Raw genomic sequence first — 18408 nt, 5'->3', positions numbered from 1 at the left:
CAATCTGTATTCAGGTTTCCCGTCTGGAGAAAAAGGCATGATCTGGTTTGGAATGGCAGATAGTTTTCACATCATGGAAGTAGTTCAGACCTCAAAACTCCTTGATAGCTTGAGCAGAATTAATTTTTGGGACAGAATTGATCAATATTTTGTAAGCACCCCATTTCTTTATGGTAAATTAGTTCCTGCTTAATGTAGTGAGATGACAAAACCACATAAATGTGGGTGGCTAAGCTGTGGAAGCTGTATGTGGATTTATGGACTCTCATAATGGGGTGAGGAGGTTGTGACTGTCGGTTAAGCTTTCTGAAAACTGATCCATTCCCTCGGCAATTGTATCTTCAATAGAAGATATAATTCAATAAAACAGTATATTTTCTTCCTTTCATAGATCCAAATTTTTTCAATTGTCGTAGTTTCTACCAAGGCTTGAACTGTGAGTTAATTTCATTCCATGGTGTTTTCTTGCTATCCATGGACTCTTCCACGAAAAAACATAAATACAAAAATCACTGCACTACCAAGACAAGTGTATTTATGAAAAACAAAAAACGGATGAATCAGCATTTTTCCTGATCTTCTAAATCTCAACAGATATAATAACAATGGTTGCATCAAGCAACAACAAAATGAATAGCAGCAAGAGAGCTCGATATGATTATAGTGATTGCATAAAACAACGACAAAATGAGCAGGGTCAACACAGCTTGAAAGTACATAGTAAGAGAATATATTGGGCTATACCCAAGAAACAATAAAAACTATATATATTACGTATAAAAATCAACCACCAGATAGGGCAGAAAACATATAAAAATCAACCATCAGATTGAGCATAAAACTAGGAGTGGATGTGCACAACTGTCCCAAAAAATAAAGAATCATGAATACAGTAGAACACAAAAAATTTGAAACTACATCTAGATCCTTAGTGTATTTTACAAACAAAAATAGCCCAAGAGGAAAGTCATCATGGTCTATCTCTCTCTCTATTCAATTTGAGGAAAACTGCAAACCTTTTGTATCAACTTATTCATCACGTCCTTTAAAACTAGTGTATACCAACATTAAAGCAGCAAGCTCCAACACGATTCGAAGGCTTACGTAGGTAAAGAAAATAGGGAGAGTTTTATGGTACTGATAATGGACAAGATGAGAAACCCTAAAAGGAAAGAACCAGCTTGGAAAAAAATATTGAGGTGAATGTGGAAAGCAATAGCATGAAGGACACTGAATGTGGAAAGCGATAGCATAATTCCTTCATTATCATCATTTTCTACCACATGTAGGAAGCAAGAAGCTGAGTTTTGAGAAGAAACTTCTTCCTTTGTGACTTTTCTTGGAAACTGTTTTAGTTGATTTCCTCATTTCTCCCAGGGACAAATCTTCATCGAAAAAAGTTTCTGAAATTGATATAACAGGTTGAGAAGGCTTCCATGAGTAACTCCTCAATCTCTGTTCTCTGAAATACTCCAGCAATTTTTGTGCCTTCTCCCTTCCATTTGGACTTCCTGTAATAGAAACGGTAACCAAGGATGGAATAACACCTTCTCTTAACACCAAATGACTGTATTCAAAACTATTTGTGCATAACAATAGAAGAATGTCTACTGCTAGCTCCTGTTCTTCAAGGTTGCCAGTGTCTAGCAGTTCAGCTATGGCTAGAATACATCCTTCAGTTCTCACAATTGTTGCTCTTCCCTCTTCAGTACCAGCAAGATTATGCAAAATTGTGATGCATTTATCTGTATGTTCACTATTGCCAAGAAGTTGAGCCAGCTTGGAAACAGGCCATGCAGGAATATCATTTGACCAGTCCCATAATACTGTTGACAAATTATATAAAATACTTAGAGCGATGTGCTGAGAATGACAATCTTCTGATTCCAGCAACTCAAGAAGACAAGGAATTGCTCCAGAAGCAACAAAGCTACTCTTGTTCTCCTCCAAATTGGACAATGCTAGCATAACTGCTAATGCCACTTCAATTGCTTCAGAACGGATAAGATCCAACAGAAGGGGCAATATCCCTGCGGATAAGATCAATCCCTTGTTCCTACAAATCAATTCAAATAGGACTCATGAATCAAACCTGATAGTTACCATATATACTCACATACTTCTGTGTATGAATTACCATGATACATAATCATTACATACCTATCATTCTTTGCAATGCTTAACAGAGCCAAAGCTCCAGTCTGTTGTGCCTTGATATCAGAGGCATCAATTGCAGACCGCAAGAAACTCACAAGAGCAGGAATAATTCCTTTGGCACCTATGTAATTGCAAGCCGCATCGTCATCATCCAAGATAAGTTTGACCTTTTCTGCTGCTTGACATTGAGAATCAAGAGGTGGCGTCATCAGACTTGTTACCAATGTTTCATATTGAAAACAATTATCTTCGTCTATCCTGTAAGAGTCAATTATATCATATGACAAAGGGACATTTGCATCATTATTTTCATTTGATTCCTGATTTGCCTCCACAAGTAGAGAATTAAAATGCAAACTATCACCCAAATTGCTATCTGGCATATTGCCATCCTCTTCCTCAACAATGCAAGCAACATTATTGTCAACTGACGGGAGCACTTTGACATCTTTCTTACAGTCATCATTTGGATGCAAAAGGATCTCAAAACCATGCATGTCTGAAACCCAAGGCACTGTAGGGGAAGGCTGAGAAAGTGGATCTTGAACCCTAATTCCATACTTTTCACACCAGCTAGTAATCAGAGCTTTGATACAGTAGTTGGGAGTGACTGAAAGATGTGATAGTTTTTGCTGTGTCTTTGGACATGTATCGTGGCCATCTCTGAACCACTTCTCTATCCAAACTCGTTCATATGTCTGGCCAGAAGAAATGACTACAGGATCAAACATTAGCTGCAAGGAAATTGGACACCTAAATTCCTCTGGAGGCACTGGTGTCCACTCTGAATTGTTAATGCTTTCTTTGGTGACCCAACCCACTAAGGGAAGTCCAGATATGCTTACATTACTTTTTCTTCCAGAATTTGCTTCACTTGCAACTCTTCTACTTGATTGCAACCGTGCATTGGAGCTTTCAGAATCATAGTCCAGATAATCATAGCTAAAACGTTTTGTAGATTTCTTCAGAAGATGTAAGAAATAAATGATGACAGATATCTTCCTCTGATCGTCCTCAGCCTGAGCTTTATCAAGAAGCTTTTTTAAGGCTCTTCTTTCTTTCAACATAGCCCTTGGAGACCCTATATCCAATCTATCAGCTGCCTGATTGAAAAACTCTACTTCTGAGAAATTGCTGCAACTGCCAGAACTCTGTTGCAATAAAGCAATAATAGCATCGCCAACATCCTTCTCTGATGGTTCTAATGCAAATGTTGTTTCTTCAATCTCTTTAACAATTTCAGCAATCTGCAAATATGATTTTGCAAATTTAGTAGACATAGCATTATCTTAGATGTGCTACCACAAGAATGAAAGATTTCAACTTCTGCAGTCACAAACTGAAGGAATATAGACATGATAACTCCAATTTTTTTGCAGTTACAACAGCATGGTATATCTCAAGGAGATATATTTTTCAAAGTGAATACTGAATGCTGTCATGAGTCATCTATGAAAATTTACCTGGTATGTAGAAAGCAGCAAAAAATGACCAGCATTTTCTTACTCCTTAAACTCTGCTCTTGTTATAGACAAAACGAAGAAATAATGGTCACATAACAACTACCAAGTCCCATTAAAGAAGAAAATGAAATAAAGGAGAGATTTTCAGCTTCTTGGAAGAAATCCCCAGTAGCTTTAGTCAAGCAGAATTTTCATTGTGCTTCGGAAGAAAATATAGACCTTGCAATTCCTACATATTTTCCATTGTATCTCACTCGAACCCCCATAAATTTAAGTTCTTGCCTTCTATAGCTATGTTTAATAATTTCTCCTCATTAAAGGCTGATCTTTGGCAGAGGCATGAAGGTCTATCTAGAGATGTCTGTAGGTGATAATAAGAAACTTCTCTGCTCTCTTCTGCAGCATGAGTAGGTGAGATCTTTTCCTGAAAAAAAGATTCAAGTACAATTCACCTTGCTCCCTTGGTATTCTGTATTAGCTATTTGACTGGTGCACAATAGCATGATCTGAGTGAAAGGCAATAAAGCTAATTTTTTGATGAGACGAGTGAAGATACTCACAGCATGGAGCAGCAGTCTCAGGTAGGGGATTTAAAAATAGCTTCCTTATCCCAAACCTTACATCTTCAAATTTTATTAAGAAAATATTAGGATGGGAGGTTTTTACAAATATAGATATCTCAGAGACACTCAACTCCATGATAGAGGACTTCAAAGACAAACAGCAGGTGCAAGTGGCAGGCAGATTGGTACTTGCGTGGTCATCCAGGAAGCCTTTTTCCCTTGTCCTCTTCTTCTCTGGGGGGAATGATGGAAGATGACACACTTGCAGCCAAGAGAAAAGCCCTATCAACAATGCCTTTGAGGAATTTGACATTCTGTAAAGACCCAGACTAATACATAGATAGTCTCTGTATTCTCCATAATGAATGCAACTTAAATTTTCTGGGTTGTCAACTCTTCTATCCCCATCTGAGGGAGGTTTCAACTATTCTAGGCAGTGCCTGGCTATGTAGAGCTGGGTCCTAGGATCCACAAATTTGAGGAGTAATAGGAAACACAGGTGCAAAAAGAAGTGGTCAGGTGTCTTGGGTGGTCTGTGAGGGGAGGCTGGGTCTTCATGCAATAGATGCAAACCGGAGGAGATGGCTAAGTGAGATGGTAGCCCTTGGCACAGATGGCTCCTTGGTTTATCATTTTTGTCAGCTCAGATCAAAATTTAACTGCCTTTCTAAGGTATGCTTGCCTTAGTGCCTACATTTCCTCTTCCTCCAGTTTTTTCCCAGAGGATATAGTAATCAGGTAGTCTGGATTGTCATCTCCCGTAGCCTGGTCTTGGCTTCAATTTTGTTTCCTTTCATAAAATGCAAATATGTCGATGGGTAAAAGCTTAATAGAAGCCTAGATTTACAGATAAATAAAACTATCTAGAAAAGTTTTGAAAGCACATTTGAAGGCAAACCAAAATGACCATCAACATAAACAGACAAATCTCCCAAACTTTCCCATTAACACTTCAATAACAAATGCAATTATTTGAGTGCTTCAAGAACTTCATGATTGGTAGTGTTCTTCTAAGGGAAAAGTAAAAGGTAAGTTTAGATTTCATTCAGCTAAAGTTGCAAAAATTAGCAAGTGCCAATAATTATTCTTAATTATTTTCCTCTCTGTAAATAACAGTGTGACATTCCTCTTTCATATCAACTCTGTTCATAGGCTTATATGAATCTCATTGGCTAGACTAACAGATGTGTGATTAGAATTTAGGAAAGAAGGTGATGCCATAAAGACATCTACAGAAAAACTTAAGAATGTACTAAATAAACTATTCACGATCTGGGTAGTGCTACTGCTGGTTATGGCATGAATTGGTTGGTTTTTAACCCCTGACTACCACTATCAGCATTATTGAATGCAAAGCACAAATAAAACCATTTTATTGATAATTTGATGTTACATTTTCAGAAGCAGACTGATGAGATTTATAGAACAAATGCTTAAAGACTTAAGAAGGTTCTTGCTGAATCCATTAGAATACTTCACTTGAACAGAAATAGTATTGCTCTGAAGCAGTCAAAACTACCATTTTCTATTGAAATAGATCAAGTACCACAGAAGTTGTGTGGGTGCAGGAGTGGTAGAAAGGAAGAGGGGTGCACAAATTTCATGAGATGTCAGGTTTCCATTCCTAAAATGATGTTAAAATCTTAAAAGTAAAAACTTACAAAATCCAATTAAAAGTTTGACATTTTCAGGGTGCATGTTTTGCAAACAAAAGAGTCAATTCAAAATGTACATACAAAGCCAGAATGTTTTTCAGCAGGATCTCTAAAATATTTAATACCAATAACGTATGAATAAAATAGTGGAGTTCCATCCACTAATTTTCTTGTGCTTCGATGTAGTGTTATCTGTGTGGAAGACAAATGTAATTAAATATTTTTCAGCTAGCGGAGTATTGTCAACTGAATTTTTTTTACGGATCAACCATGTTATGCAGTGATAATAAATTCGATCACAAACAAATTGAAATTTACCTTTACCCTCATCCATACGGTCTAATGTAATCCAACTCTAAAATATCAAAACATAGTTCTAAGCTTCTAACTTCCATAAAGTACATTATATGCATAAATTTACATGCAGTCATTTTTGACTCACATACCTGCCTGGATAAATCCCGTGGCACCATTTCTTCCAGATCCCTTAAACTCCGATTCAATGCATCCTTGATCTTTGTGAATTTTACAAGGACGGAATCCCCAGTAACTGCCTGAGAAAGCATGCACATAAATGTGAACATCACATAACCTGAAAAAATCAATACTTCTACACTTACAGAGCATCAGGCTATGAAACTAAATTATATATCCCTTCTACAATTCAAAAATAGATTTTACAAAGCAAATTACAGAATAGTTAGATGTCTATTCCTCTGTGACTCTCTTTTATATTCTTTTTCAAATGCAATTCCACATTTGGCATTCCTTCCAGTGAGCTATTTTATTTCTATTTGCATTTGAGATTTGTTAAAGGAAAAGGACCATACCAGATACAGTTTGCTACAATCAGCACAGTGTTGGATAAGGCATGTTGCCTTATCAAGTGCTAGGTTCAAAGCACACAAGGACTGTATGCCTGGCATGCATCTTGGTTGCACTGCTTCTAAAGATGGAAAAATTTTGATGACCTTATGGGCAAGCCTACCAAGTTTCAAACACATTCCTCCATGTAGCTGCATGATAGACGATGATATATTTGTCAGCAGAAGTTGTAGAGATCAGTCCCATCATAACCATCTTTCTAAGTTATTATATGTAACTTATCTGTGATTTTGGGATAACTATAACTACAAGATATGACATCAATGCTGAGATAACTAATTGGTGATTAAAGTATACAAATCATACCTTTGCATTATTTGCAGCTAATAGGATTTGCTCAACAGCAGTGCCAACAGTCCCCATCAAATATGTAACACAGCATCAGAATACTGTTCCTCGGGACACATGCAAACGACAGTCTCACATAAGAAATCTCTCTATCTATATATCTCTATCGCATCCCTCACACATAAGCAATAAGATATGCTCATAAACAAAACTACATAATATAATCTCTATATTTTATCCTTCTCATTTGTAGGCACTTGAGTGTTTGTCACTGGACACTGTTTTATATTTTATAGTATTTCAAAATTTGTTTACATCGTGTCTTTGTGCTGTTATTACTGCTTCATTCTTGAAACAAAATATACTTGGGTGAGTTCAAGGAGCTGTGGTATATTAGTAACAGGGGGCTCTTGTACCATCACGCTTTATGTTCGAATTCCCCCATACTCATAACTCCAGCTGACGTGTGGTGATGTAAAAAATATGGGATGCATTTAAGGATGATCCATGTTTCTAGGTTAGAATGAGGTTAACATTCCCCCAACGACATATCAACAGAAGATTATAACCTCAACTAATTTTAGTTGAGTAAATAAAACATGATTGGATAAGAGATATTTGAATTTTGAAGCATGACTTGCTGATTTTATACCATATCATACGTTTAATTATCCCTGTTTAAGGTTTTGATTCATCAATCCTTGCTATGGAATTGTGGTTATTTTAAAAAGTAGGTGCAGATGAAAGTGATTTTTTACTGCAGATAGCTAGGTGCTGTAATATTGTTAATATGTGTTTTCTACCTGAGTTTTTTATTTGATGATTAATTGTCCGCTTAAAATGTACATCAAACAGTAGTTATAAAAAATTGACCAGCAGTTGTGTTCTGATTGACAACAATCCTAGCAAAAAATTCTATGGAATACCAACTCTAAAATAAAAGCATTATTCTGTGTATGGGTTCCACTAAAGTTATCAGATTTCCACAATCCATGTAAATGCTTTTTATTCTTTTTCCTGGATTCATTTGTGTCACAATAATTTTAGGCATCGATGGTTTCCATTGTTAAGATATGTGGATTCAATTACTCTTATGCATTGCAACATGTAGTTTGATAGTGTAAAATTTACAGCAATCATATCCGGTACCATTTCCTTGTGAAGTCAGGTCATATTTAAGTATAGTACAAGTCAGCAGAAAAGATCCACTAGAAGTAAATATATCAACCAATACAAAAGTTCGTTAAAATTAAAACAAAGAAACAAAAGAGAGCTGACTCACCCAAGATTTTAAGTATTTCTTAGAACTCTGTATATGAAAGCATGTCAGAGAGAATCTACTGGAATCCAAGTACCTAAAAATTCTTTCAGCAGTAAGTTGGCTGTGACTGAAAACATGGATCAACCTCTGGGTAACTGACCTAGACTTCTGACAAGAAACTAAAGTATTTCACAAGATCCCAGGGCCAAATAACATTGCAAACGACATTGCAAACAACACTGCCAACAAATCTCATTCTTTATGTGGAAGTTTAGTGTTTATCTCTTGAAAATTTGAAATGAATGCATGAAGAGGCTAAAGAAATTAGAACTTAGCAGACGGAGCAATAGCCTTCTTAAAGTGTAGACTTTTGTGGACATGTTTGTAATTGTTTCATTATACCAGTCTAAATGAGCACAAATGAAGGACATGTTTGGCCCAAATTACCAAAGCATGTGCATAAATATATGGTCTTAAATTGCTCTAGTGTCCATCCCCAATATATGAATAGGCCATAAACAGATTTTCTATGTTACTAGATCACCCATAAACCTGTCACATGCACGTATAAATGTTCAAATCTAGAATTGCAAATAGTACCCTGTGGAATCAGACAGTGTACACATGTTTTTATCCTAGAATCAGGATGTATCCAGGCAAATCTGACACCAAGAAGTGGTAGCATGGGCAAATCTAAAGATAACCCACATTTTGTCTCCTTTTATTTTTTATTAATTTGTTGGCAGTAAATTTTGACAAGCTTTAAGAATGGAATAAACAGAAACATGCTGAGAAGCTGAGTCACCCTCATCCTCTTTATTAAGAAAATCAATTCTAAGTTCCAACTATATCAATGATAGCATCAAGAAGATACAGGGAATCTACTGTAAATCAGTATACATTTGAGAATATTCCTAATATCATAGGTTTAAGTGGCATTATTTGGAATTACAAGGAGGATAGCAGCTCTATTCACTACATTCTTAGGTTTTTGGGCACCTCATGTTCTCTGCTGCAACCACATGTTATTCTGTCTCCATGGATTATCTTGTGTTTGAGTGACAGAAAAAATGGATCACAGCATGACAAGTGAGAGAGGAACCAGCTCAAAAAGAAAGAAAGAAAGCTTTCTCTCTATTATCTATATTTAATTTATATTGTGAGACTACTGTTATAATGATTATATAAAAATTGAAAAATAACTATTTATCATGACATTTGAGTTTAGGAGATTAAAATTAAGTAGTATTTTACTATTTTTGTTTATTCTAGGCATGGTGTGTGATTATCTGAACTCAATTTCCCTTTCAAAGCTACACGTATAAAATTAATTTTTTAATTTTTATACAGATGTACTCAACACATATCCAATCTGCACAAAAGAAAATTTATATACCTATGTACCAAATCCGTACAAAAACCCATACCCATAATAGTTATATAGAATATTTGTCTTCTTCTAAGGGTTGACATATTCTTAGACAAAAACCCTAATTCCTATTTGGTGAATTTGTAATGCTTTCAAACTCACTGATTCTTATATGACCATCATAATGTGTAGCATATTCCAGGGTTTGTAGTTGTACCTTTTTGCAAAGGATATGAAGATTATGGAAGGATGTGATGGACACCATAATTTTTGAACTCATACATTTACACAAAGTTCTTGTTAAACTGGTCCCCAATTTTAGGAGATACAAATGTACAAGCATCAAATTTAGTCTAGAAGACAATGCTAGTTATATTGTTCTCAGATATAACAGCATCAACATCACAGTTCCAATGTAGTTGACTAACAACAATCATCTCCCTTTAAAGAAGGCCATTGATATCATTTAAAATTTTAAAGATATCCCACAAAATAAAACTTCCAATTGTTTCTTGAAATAGATTACCTTCTTCTAGGAATAAGATCATCCTTGGGAGATATTAAAAATGTATGCCTTAGCAAAGTAGAAATATGCTTGCAAACTGCAGATACTTGTGAGCAGTAGCGCTCTTTATCTAGAGGACTAAGGACTATGAGCTTTTCTATTCACATGGATGGATGATACCAAGCTCTTTCCCATTAGTTAGATAAAATTAAATGAACATAATTGTACATAAATACAGAGAAATGATTCTTATCGCAGTAGGCAAAAAATAACAAAATATGCATATTTAGACTATATTTAAATAAACTTCATTTCCATCACAGGAGGATCTATTTAAGTATTTTACAAGTCTAGTCTATAGAAGGCATGTTTACGGAAATTTAATAGACAAGTTATCCATGGTAGGATGTCAATTCAACCCACACATATCTTATGATCAGCTACCAAATAACTAAGAAATAAAAAAATTAGGGTGGCAATAAGGAAAGACTAAGCTATGTTTGGCAACATTAGCAATTTAGTGTGTTTATTGGAAATCAGCTTTCTGTCACAATATCAGAAAATAATGATTCTTATCAAACATGGGTTTGATTCAACTAAGAACCTAATTTGATTAAATATCATATACAGAGAATCAAAAAGTTCTAAAGCAAACCCAGAAGTAACAGAAGGTTAGAAGTATTACCTACAAAATACTAACTGTCAGATTTGATATGGGGCTAAATGACAGCTTTACATCAAGTGGTGAATATTTTCAAGTGGAAGATCATAAAGTTCGTAAGTGAAAAAATGGTAAAGCAATCAAATTCTAACCTATTCAAGATAAAAGAAAAGGCTATCTAAACCAAGGGTCATGACTTTTCAATAGAAGTCCTGGGACGGGGGCAGGTTGAAAACAAAGACAAAGTTAGGGCAGAAGGTTTGAACTTTGCTAGATGATGGATATGGGTAGAAAGGAAGCTACCTAATTGCATATGAAGAATTAGGTGCTTGACTAGGCCATCAATGGATCTGAGTGCAGAAGCAACAGAAAAGGTGAGGCTGGGTCACCTAACAATAAACGAGCATCTGCCTAATGGTAACACAATCTGCACCAGGCTCTTTAGGTGAAAGAAGGCAGTTATGCTCAACATGTCTTAGGCCCAAGATGACACCATGGGAGCTCTCAGAATTCAGGCACATTGACATAATTAAGAAAAGGCCAATAAAACTAGGCTCAAAAGTGTCTAAGATATCTAAGTTGCATCAAAAACATTCTAGAGTGACGAAGACATAGTTGATCAAGGAAGCCGATCATCCCTTTATGTTTGAGGAACTTTTATTGCTGGGCATCTCATTTTGTTGATAATGTTCAATATCAGGCACCTCCAAGGCCAAGAGATGAACAACGTCATATCTTCAAATATAAACACATATTGGAGCAACGTGGAGACCTATCCCAATAAATTTGTAATATACCCTGCAGATTTCCTAATTGGCATCACTTTGAAGTTTAAACACAAGAATGTCGGTTGATGTGTGATGAAACAGAGTTCAGAAATAACTGTGATTTGTCTCTAAAACAGAAAATTCTACCCAGCTAACCCTTTCATAAGGCTTGCAACAATAATAGACCCCTTGACACAATCATTATGAGCTTCTGGATCCGTAAAGCTCATATTGCAGAATACTAATTTTGCAACAGTGATAGATAACTTGACAAAAGCATTATGAGCTTCTGATATCCCTAAGGCTCGTCTCACAGAATATTAAGCTTAATGATTCATAAGATCGACATCTAAGCTGAAAAAAGGATACTGACATGGAATACAATAGTTGTTGGCATCTTCAGTGCAAATTTCAGAACATCATTGGTTGTAGATTACAATAATCTATTGGTGTTCCAATCTATTTCTTAATTTTTTTGCAGGTAATGTCAAGCAAAATTGGTTCCAAAATAATTACCTTGACTGAGGAAGACACTCGTTATGCTTATCCCTAAACATCATGTACCTAACTGTCAAAGTTGTTGCCTTTATAATTTATCGATGAACTAGAATGTGATGCCAGAAGCATTCCCTGAATGAATGATAATCAACCAGGTTTTGTGCAACCAACATGTGGCTATTTCTCTTCCTAGAAAACTCTATAATCATATTAGAGATTAAAAGATAATATGTTTTATGCTGGCATGACTGTTTCATCATGCCTGTTTTTCCAGGCAAATGTCTGAAGGGCCCTGATTCTCTTCAGCTCAAATATTTGTAGATTTTTTCATACTATTTGGCATTCTATGACACTCCAAGAAAACCACTGAAATCTGCAAATAAGACAATGGAATTGAGAATTGTGACAGCATGAAATGATTAAAGTTATTTTTAAAATGCCTCACAGAGGAATCAATGATCAAACACTAGTAATGAATTCCACAACGCAAGACACAGATGCAAAGATGATAATATTTCACAGAGATTAATGCAATTGTGACATTGTTTTTTTAACAGCTATAGAATTGGATCAAGTTAAGCTCAAACGTGGATCAATTTAATGAACCAATTGCGAGGCTTCCAGTGAGTTGAATGCCAGAGTCATCCATGGCTGCTCTGCGATGCACTCTCTTTCCAAATAGAATCTGCAGTCAAGCTATTAAAGGAAAAAAAATATTAAATACAAATTTCACAGTTCACCACTTTGTGTCCAATCCAAGTTTTTATTTTGGCCACATGTTGTATAGGATCAAAAACACTGTTCCAAAAACAAAATCATGCTCTTACTCAATTTCAATCACTATCCGTTGGCCTATTAATATTTGATCTATTATAAAAGATTTTAAATATAAATAATCAAATTATTCTCTAGTCTACCCTGAGTTCTTAGTGTTTCATGAAAATCATGTTTCTGAATTATCGAAGTACCCATTTAGTAATCTTGGTCCAACAAATGAAATTAGGTTAATATTAATCTAGGCACAGAAACTCCGATTCTAGGACCCGATATCTTTTTATTGCAATCAACTTTTGGCTAGTATCTTTCCCTCGGGATACTTGACTGATTAAGGAAAGCTATCAAGTATTATAGTACACAATTCAGATGACTGCTATTTGTTTCAAAAGAAACAGAGATGTAGGGCTACTTTTTATGAGGACAGTTCATCCCGGAGCCTAAGCGGTGAGAGGTTTTTCGAGTAGATTTGCTTTGCCAGTTCGAATTAAAATAAAATATATTGTAAAAAATATCAAAAAAATCACAGTCGGAGTGCTGTGCTTCAGCAATAAATTGTAGGGAGTTTATTTTCACTGAAACAGGTTCCATTTATATCCTGAATCCCCAGTATTACACCACCTCACCGGAACTCGAAAGGAAAAGAAAAGAATCCTCTTGTAGGACGGTATTACATGTCAAGTTTCTTGGTCCACTCGGGGATAGATTTTCCTTCATTTACAGCTCTCATACTGATGTAATTAATTATTGGAAATAACATTTACAAACGTTCCTCAAAAGGCAGAGAAACATAAAGTTTCCTCTATTCACATAAACATCAATCCCAATATCATGATGGTCGATTCGGGCCGAAAGACTGCATTATTAGCAACGAAATCCTCTCAACGGGAAACCCAATTAGCTGAAATGAAATCATGAAATTGCACGGTTACTTAGTAACGATAAAATCCAAAATCCAACAAAACCAGACACTTATCCAATCATAAAAACAAATCAGTTGCTTCTCCTATACAAAACAGAAATCCTTTTCTCCCTTATCCAAATATGAAAACATATCAGTTTCTTCTCTAAAACAGAACAGAAACCCATTTATCCAATCAAAGATAAGCTTCCCAAAGCACATCTATCCAACAAAATGGCCAAGCTGATTATTCCAAAGATGAAATCCCCATACCTGCCATAAGTTTCACCTCAAAGCTTCACCCGTCCCTCTTGACTTAACGACACCAGAAGCTGAATTCACAGCAATTCAACCCTCATCACCAAAATCCACATCTATACCAATCGCTAACTGGCACTTTTAATCAGAATTGAAGTCAAAAGAAGCTTAATGCTTCATGTGGAATACCCAAATGCATGCCTTGAGCACTGAATGAGATTTGACCTCATCATTTCGTCGGCACTGACAAAACGAGGGATTATAGTTTTGTAGGGATCTCTAAGATTGACATGAAGTAACATTCCCTGCGAGAGGGGTCCACTGCAGTTTCGTATAAGCGCGTTGGAAACAGTAGGTTTCCAGCAGGACCAAGCCTGCGTCGGTTTAAACTACATTTTATCGCCGACGAGAACTTATAGTCATCAATTATAATCTTATGAAATCGATTATTTTGGCTTTTTTTCGGATAAACTGTTACACTTATACTACATTTTATCGCCGACGAGAACTTATAGTCATCAATTATAATCTTATGAAATCGATTATTTTGGCTTATTTTCGGATAAACTGTTACACTTATCCGGCGGGCTACCTAAAAATGGGTAAAATATCCCGATTATAGAATATGTTTTCGGCTTAGAAGCTACAATCCAGGTATTTTTAAGCCATCACAGCTTTGTGGATTTTTTTGATAAACACCATTGTTAAATGGACAGTTGTGAATACAAACAACTTTGTTAAACAGAGTTCAGGCGAAAAGCTAATGTAGTTTATCGGGAAGATGATCCCAGATTGTTTTCAAAATTTCCAAGATATTTTCAAATGGCGCTTTCTCGACCTGCTCTTGATGATGTCATTCCCACTAATGATTATAGAGTGTAACGAAAAATATTATTTCCATATGCTAAATATAGATTTACTAAGTCAAATGTAATTATAAAAGTACAAAATAATTTAGATTTATTAAGAATGCCTACGTGATAATATTAAAATGAAATGTTAAATAAAAAACTAGATGTGATAAATAAATTTTGTTTTACAGCAATAGGAGGAAATGAAACTGATGTATTATCAAATTTTGACAAAACTAAAATGAACCTCTACGTTTTATGTCAAATTTTGTATAGAAAGTGTCATTTTTAAGAGAAAATTTGTATGTTTTATATCAAATTTTGTATAGAAAGTGTCATTTTTAAGAGAAAATTTGTATGTGAAGTGAACATCTCTACTTTATCATTTATCAATTTTACTAATGTTTACTTTGTTATACATATTATTAGTATTTAAGAATAGTTTGGGGAGATGGTTGCCTTGTAAAAGGACAAGTTTTGGTAAAACAAGAAATCATGAAGAATCCTAGAACAATGTAATGTAGAAATAGATTATTTTTAGGTGTTTCAACTCAAACATTTATGACATGTTCCTTTTTCAAGTGAGAGCAATCTATTAAGACTTGTATATATTGGTCGTACTTGTATATGATAAATAAATCTAATTGAATGTCTTTAAAGAAGGATATTGTGTGAAAATGCACAAATTCAACTAGTGATATTTGTGGAAGTCAAACAAATTTTAGTTATAATTTTGAAATATTAAGAATCAAATTTGCTAGTGTCAAATTAATCCAAATAAAATATATAATAATTATAAACAATAAGAAAGAAAATATAAAGATAGATCCCAACTTCACACAAAATGGTACTCTTTATATATATATAACCTTTCAAAATAAACCTTAATCCAGACTTATTATAGATATGGAAATTTGACTATTATATTATAAACTATTTAAAATACATTATTTATAGTTTATTTTTAAAAAATTATTCATATTCATATGTTTAAATCACAATCCTCTTAAATATTTGTGTTTTATATTGAAACATTAACTTCAAGTTATATATTTACATGATCAATGAATTATGATCTTAAGAATCATGGCATTATATTATACTAGATCAAAATATACATTTGTTTAGCTTGTCAGATTCATAAATGAAAATACATATTTTCTAGTTATAGTAGTATAAGATAAACTATTAGAGTAATAAAATATACTTATCTTTTATCAAATATCATTAGCTTGTCATTTAATATTTTTATTGACAGATACATTGACTATGTTTTACAAAATAAATTCTAAAATTTTAAAAGCTATTGAGTAAGAGATTTCGCTTAAAGGGTGAGTTGTACCTTTAGTTGTTTGAGAATCCATAGTCCACTTCAAAAACTTTAAGTCTCTGTACATTTTCATCCTTCTACTATTTCTTTCTTCAATACATTCCACTCTTTGTACCACCACTCCAATGGTAGAAGCCATACTTCATAAATAGCATTCAAAATAATTTTATCAAGGCCATGTAAAATCGCTAAATTGATTGAATATAGAATCATATAGTTGATGAGCTTTTCTTACTTTCCTTAATGTCGAATAACATGAATAACACATAATGGGCCCATAAAGGATGCATGCATGTTATATACATTTCGTCCATTGTATTATAAGTAGTATTTATTTGATTCCTTTTTTAAGAACACTCTTCAACAAAAAAATTATTGTTCCTACTAAAAAGAATTTTTTTTATCAGTAAAAGGTTGAAGCCCTATAGATTATATTATATTATTAAACAAAACAAAAAAATTTACAATCTCTCTATTCAAACGGGCAGTAGTAGGAAAGAACGGAGAAATGAAAACCTCTAGTCATGTCCAGGACCTGTTGAGAACAGATTGATACAAGTATGAATATGTGTTTCAATCATTGGTTTGTCACTGATGTCAAACCTGCTACTTGTTGGTAAGATAGTTGCTTAGATGATTTGAGTACTATCATTTATTTGATTGATGAAGAGGATTTGATCAAATGAGGTAACAATAGCACCTAGAGGAAAGGTTGAGTTATGATATGAAAAAGAAGTACAAAGATCAGTTAAGACAGTGATATTATAGTGCATTGATTATCTACTTAAGGTTGCAAAGGATGGATACACTGATTAAGTTCAGAAGAACAAGTTAAATGAATTGAGACTATCAAGCTTAACAATCTGCACAGTAGGTGCTGAGCAAAGTTAGTATAAGCTAAGCAGAAAATTAGTTGGAGTTGAGTAATGTCAAATTTCAGTGTATGCCAAGTGACACAATGTAAGCCAAGTAAAGTTTAGTTGATGTCGAGCAGTAGTAAACTCTAGTTCATCCTGAGTGATTTGATAGTGGATGCCGAGAAATGAAGTATGTGTCGAGCATCAAAAGCAAGTTAATGTCGAGTGTCAGCATTATGAAAAAGATCATGAATTTGATGAATCTAAGCCAACGAGTTTGATTTCTTAGATTGTGTGAACCGTGTGGAAGATAAGCTTGATGAGCTCGTGGCACAAAATTCAAGATAAACCATTTTGAGGTGAATTCAAAGAAGATTGAAGGAGAAGTTTCCAGAAGGGAATAAATGCAAAGATGGGTAGATTCATTGAATCCTACCTAACCCTAAAATGGATGATTGAGGATGAACAAAAAAGATCTAATTTCTCTTTATAAGGGGATACAAGGCATGAAACAATAGTTGGCATGTGCGAGAACCCAAGAAAGACAAGGAGTCTAGAGTGTTGTGTCATACGGTGGCCAAACTATAGAATCTGCAATTGGCATGCAAAGTAAGAAGACTTAAGGGTATGAATGCTTAAAGGGTGGACAAGCTATCAAAGTTCAAGTGTGTGAAAGCCAAGCAGAATGGAGGACTGAAACAAAGATCTATAATTTGCAAAGTGAGTTGTAAGTTGTTATCATATCAAGCCTTACTATTACTCTCTAATCATTATATCAGTCTAGGGTAAATCCTTTGGATTAAGGTTGACGTAACAGTCATTTATGAATTATTTAACTGGGTGACATTCCAAATGAATGATCTAAAGTCATCTAACAAGGCTCACTCCTAAAAGGGTGATTGAAATCCTCTAAACAGGTGACATTTAATAGGGTGCATTGTCACCTTTAATAGGGTTGGCCTTTCACAGGGCATCACTTTAGAAGAGTGAGAATTAGTAGCATGTTACTAGTGGTTTTTTCCAAATTGGGTTTCCACTTAAATCATTGTGTCAAATGTGTTATTGAATTTGTTATGTTTCATGCTTACATTTCTGCAAAGTTGATTTGACAGTAACCTAAAAGTTTAAGTGTTTGTATGATCTAATGGATGCATGCATGATGAATATGTTATATGGATATGGGTTCACTAAGTTATGACAATTTTTATTTGTACATCTGAACCTTGGATAATTCATTCACCCCCCTCTCAGTTATTTTAAAGAATTCCAACAGGACCAAGGTCCTATTAAGAGTACAAAAATAAAAGGGGCATACCCTAGTTTTTTGTTTTTGAAAAGAAATTCCTTTTTTACACAAAATCTGAG

General features: G+C 34.6%; 1 protein-coding gene across 1 annotated transcript; it reads right to left on the bottom strand.

The window, feature by feature from the left end:
* Positions 1–862: 862 nt before the first annotated feature.
* On the bottom strand, positions 863–14247 carry LOC149560332 (U-box domain-containing protein 6-like). Its single transcript, XM_089824603.1, has 6 exons — positions 14021–14247; positions 7030–7112; positions 6669–6854; positions 6285–6392; positions 2161–3404; positions 863–2056 (listed from the first exon to the last, which is right to left on the bottom strand). The coding sequence occupies exons 2-6, from the start codon at positions 7084–7086 to the stop codon at positions 1270–1272; spliced, it is 2382 nt and encodes a 793-aa protein (XP_089680729.1). The 5' UTR covers positions 7087–7112; positions 14021–14247; the 3' UTR covers positions 863–1269.
* Between the last annotated feature and the right edge of the window lie 4161 nt (positions 14248–18408).

The sequence above is a fragment of the Cupressus sempervirens genome, chromosome 4 (genome assembly GCF_028749045.1).
Source record: "Cupressus sempervirens isolate cs-2001-9-10 chromosome 4, ASM2874904v1, whole genome shotgun sequence".
Lineage (NCBI taxonomy): Eukaryota > Viridiplantae > Streptophyta > Pinopsida > Cupressales > Cupressaceae > Cupressus > Cupressus sempervirens.
The sequence above is the reverse complement of the archived record's forward strand: the minus strand, read 5'-3'. Positions and strand labels throughout refer to the sequence as shown.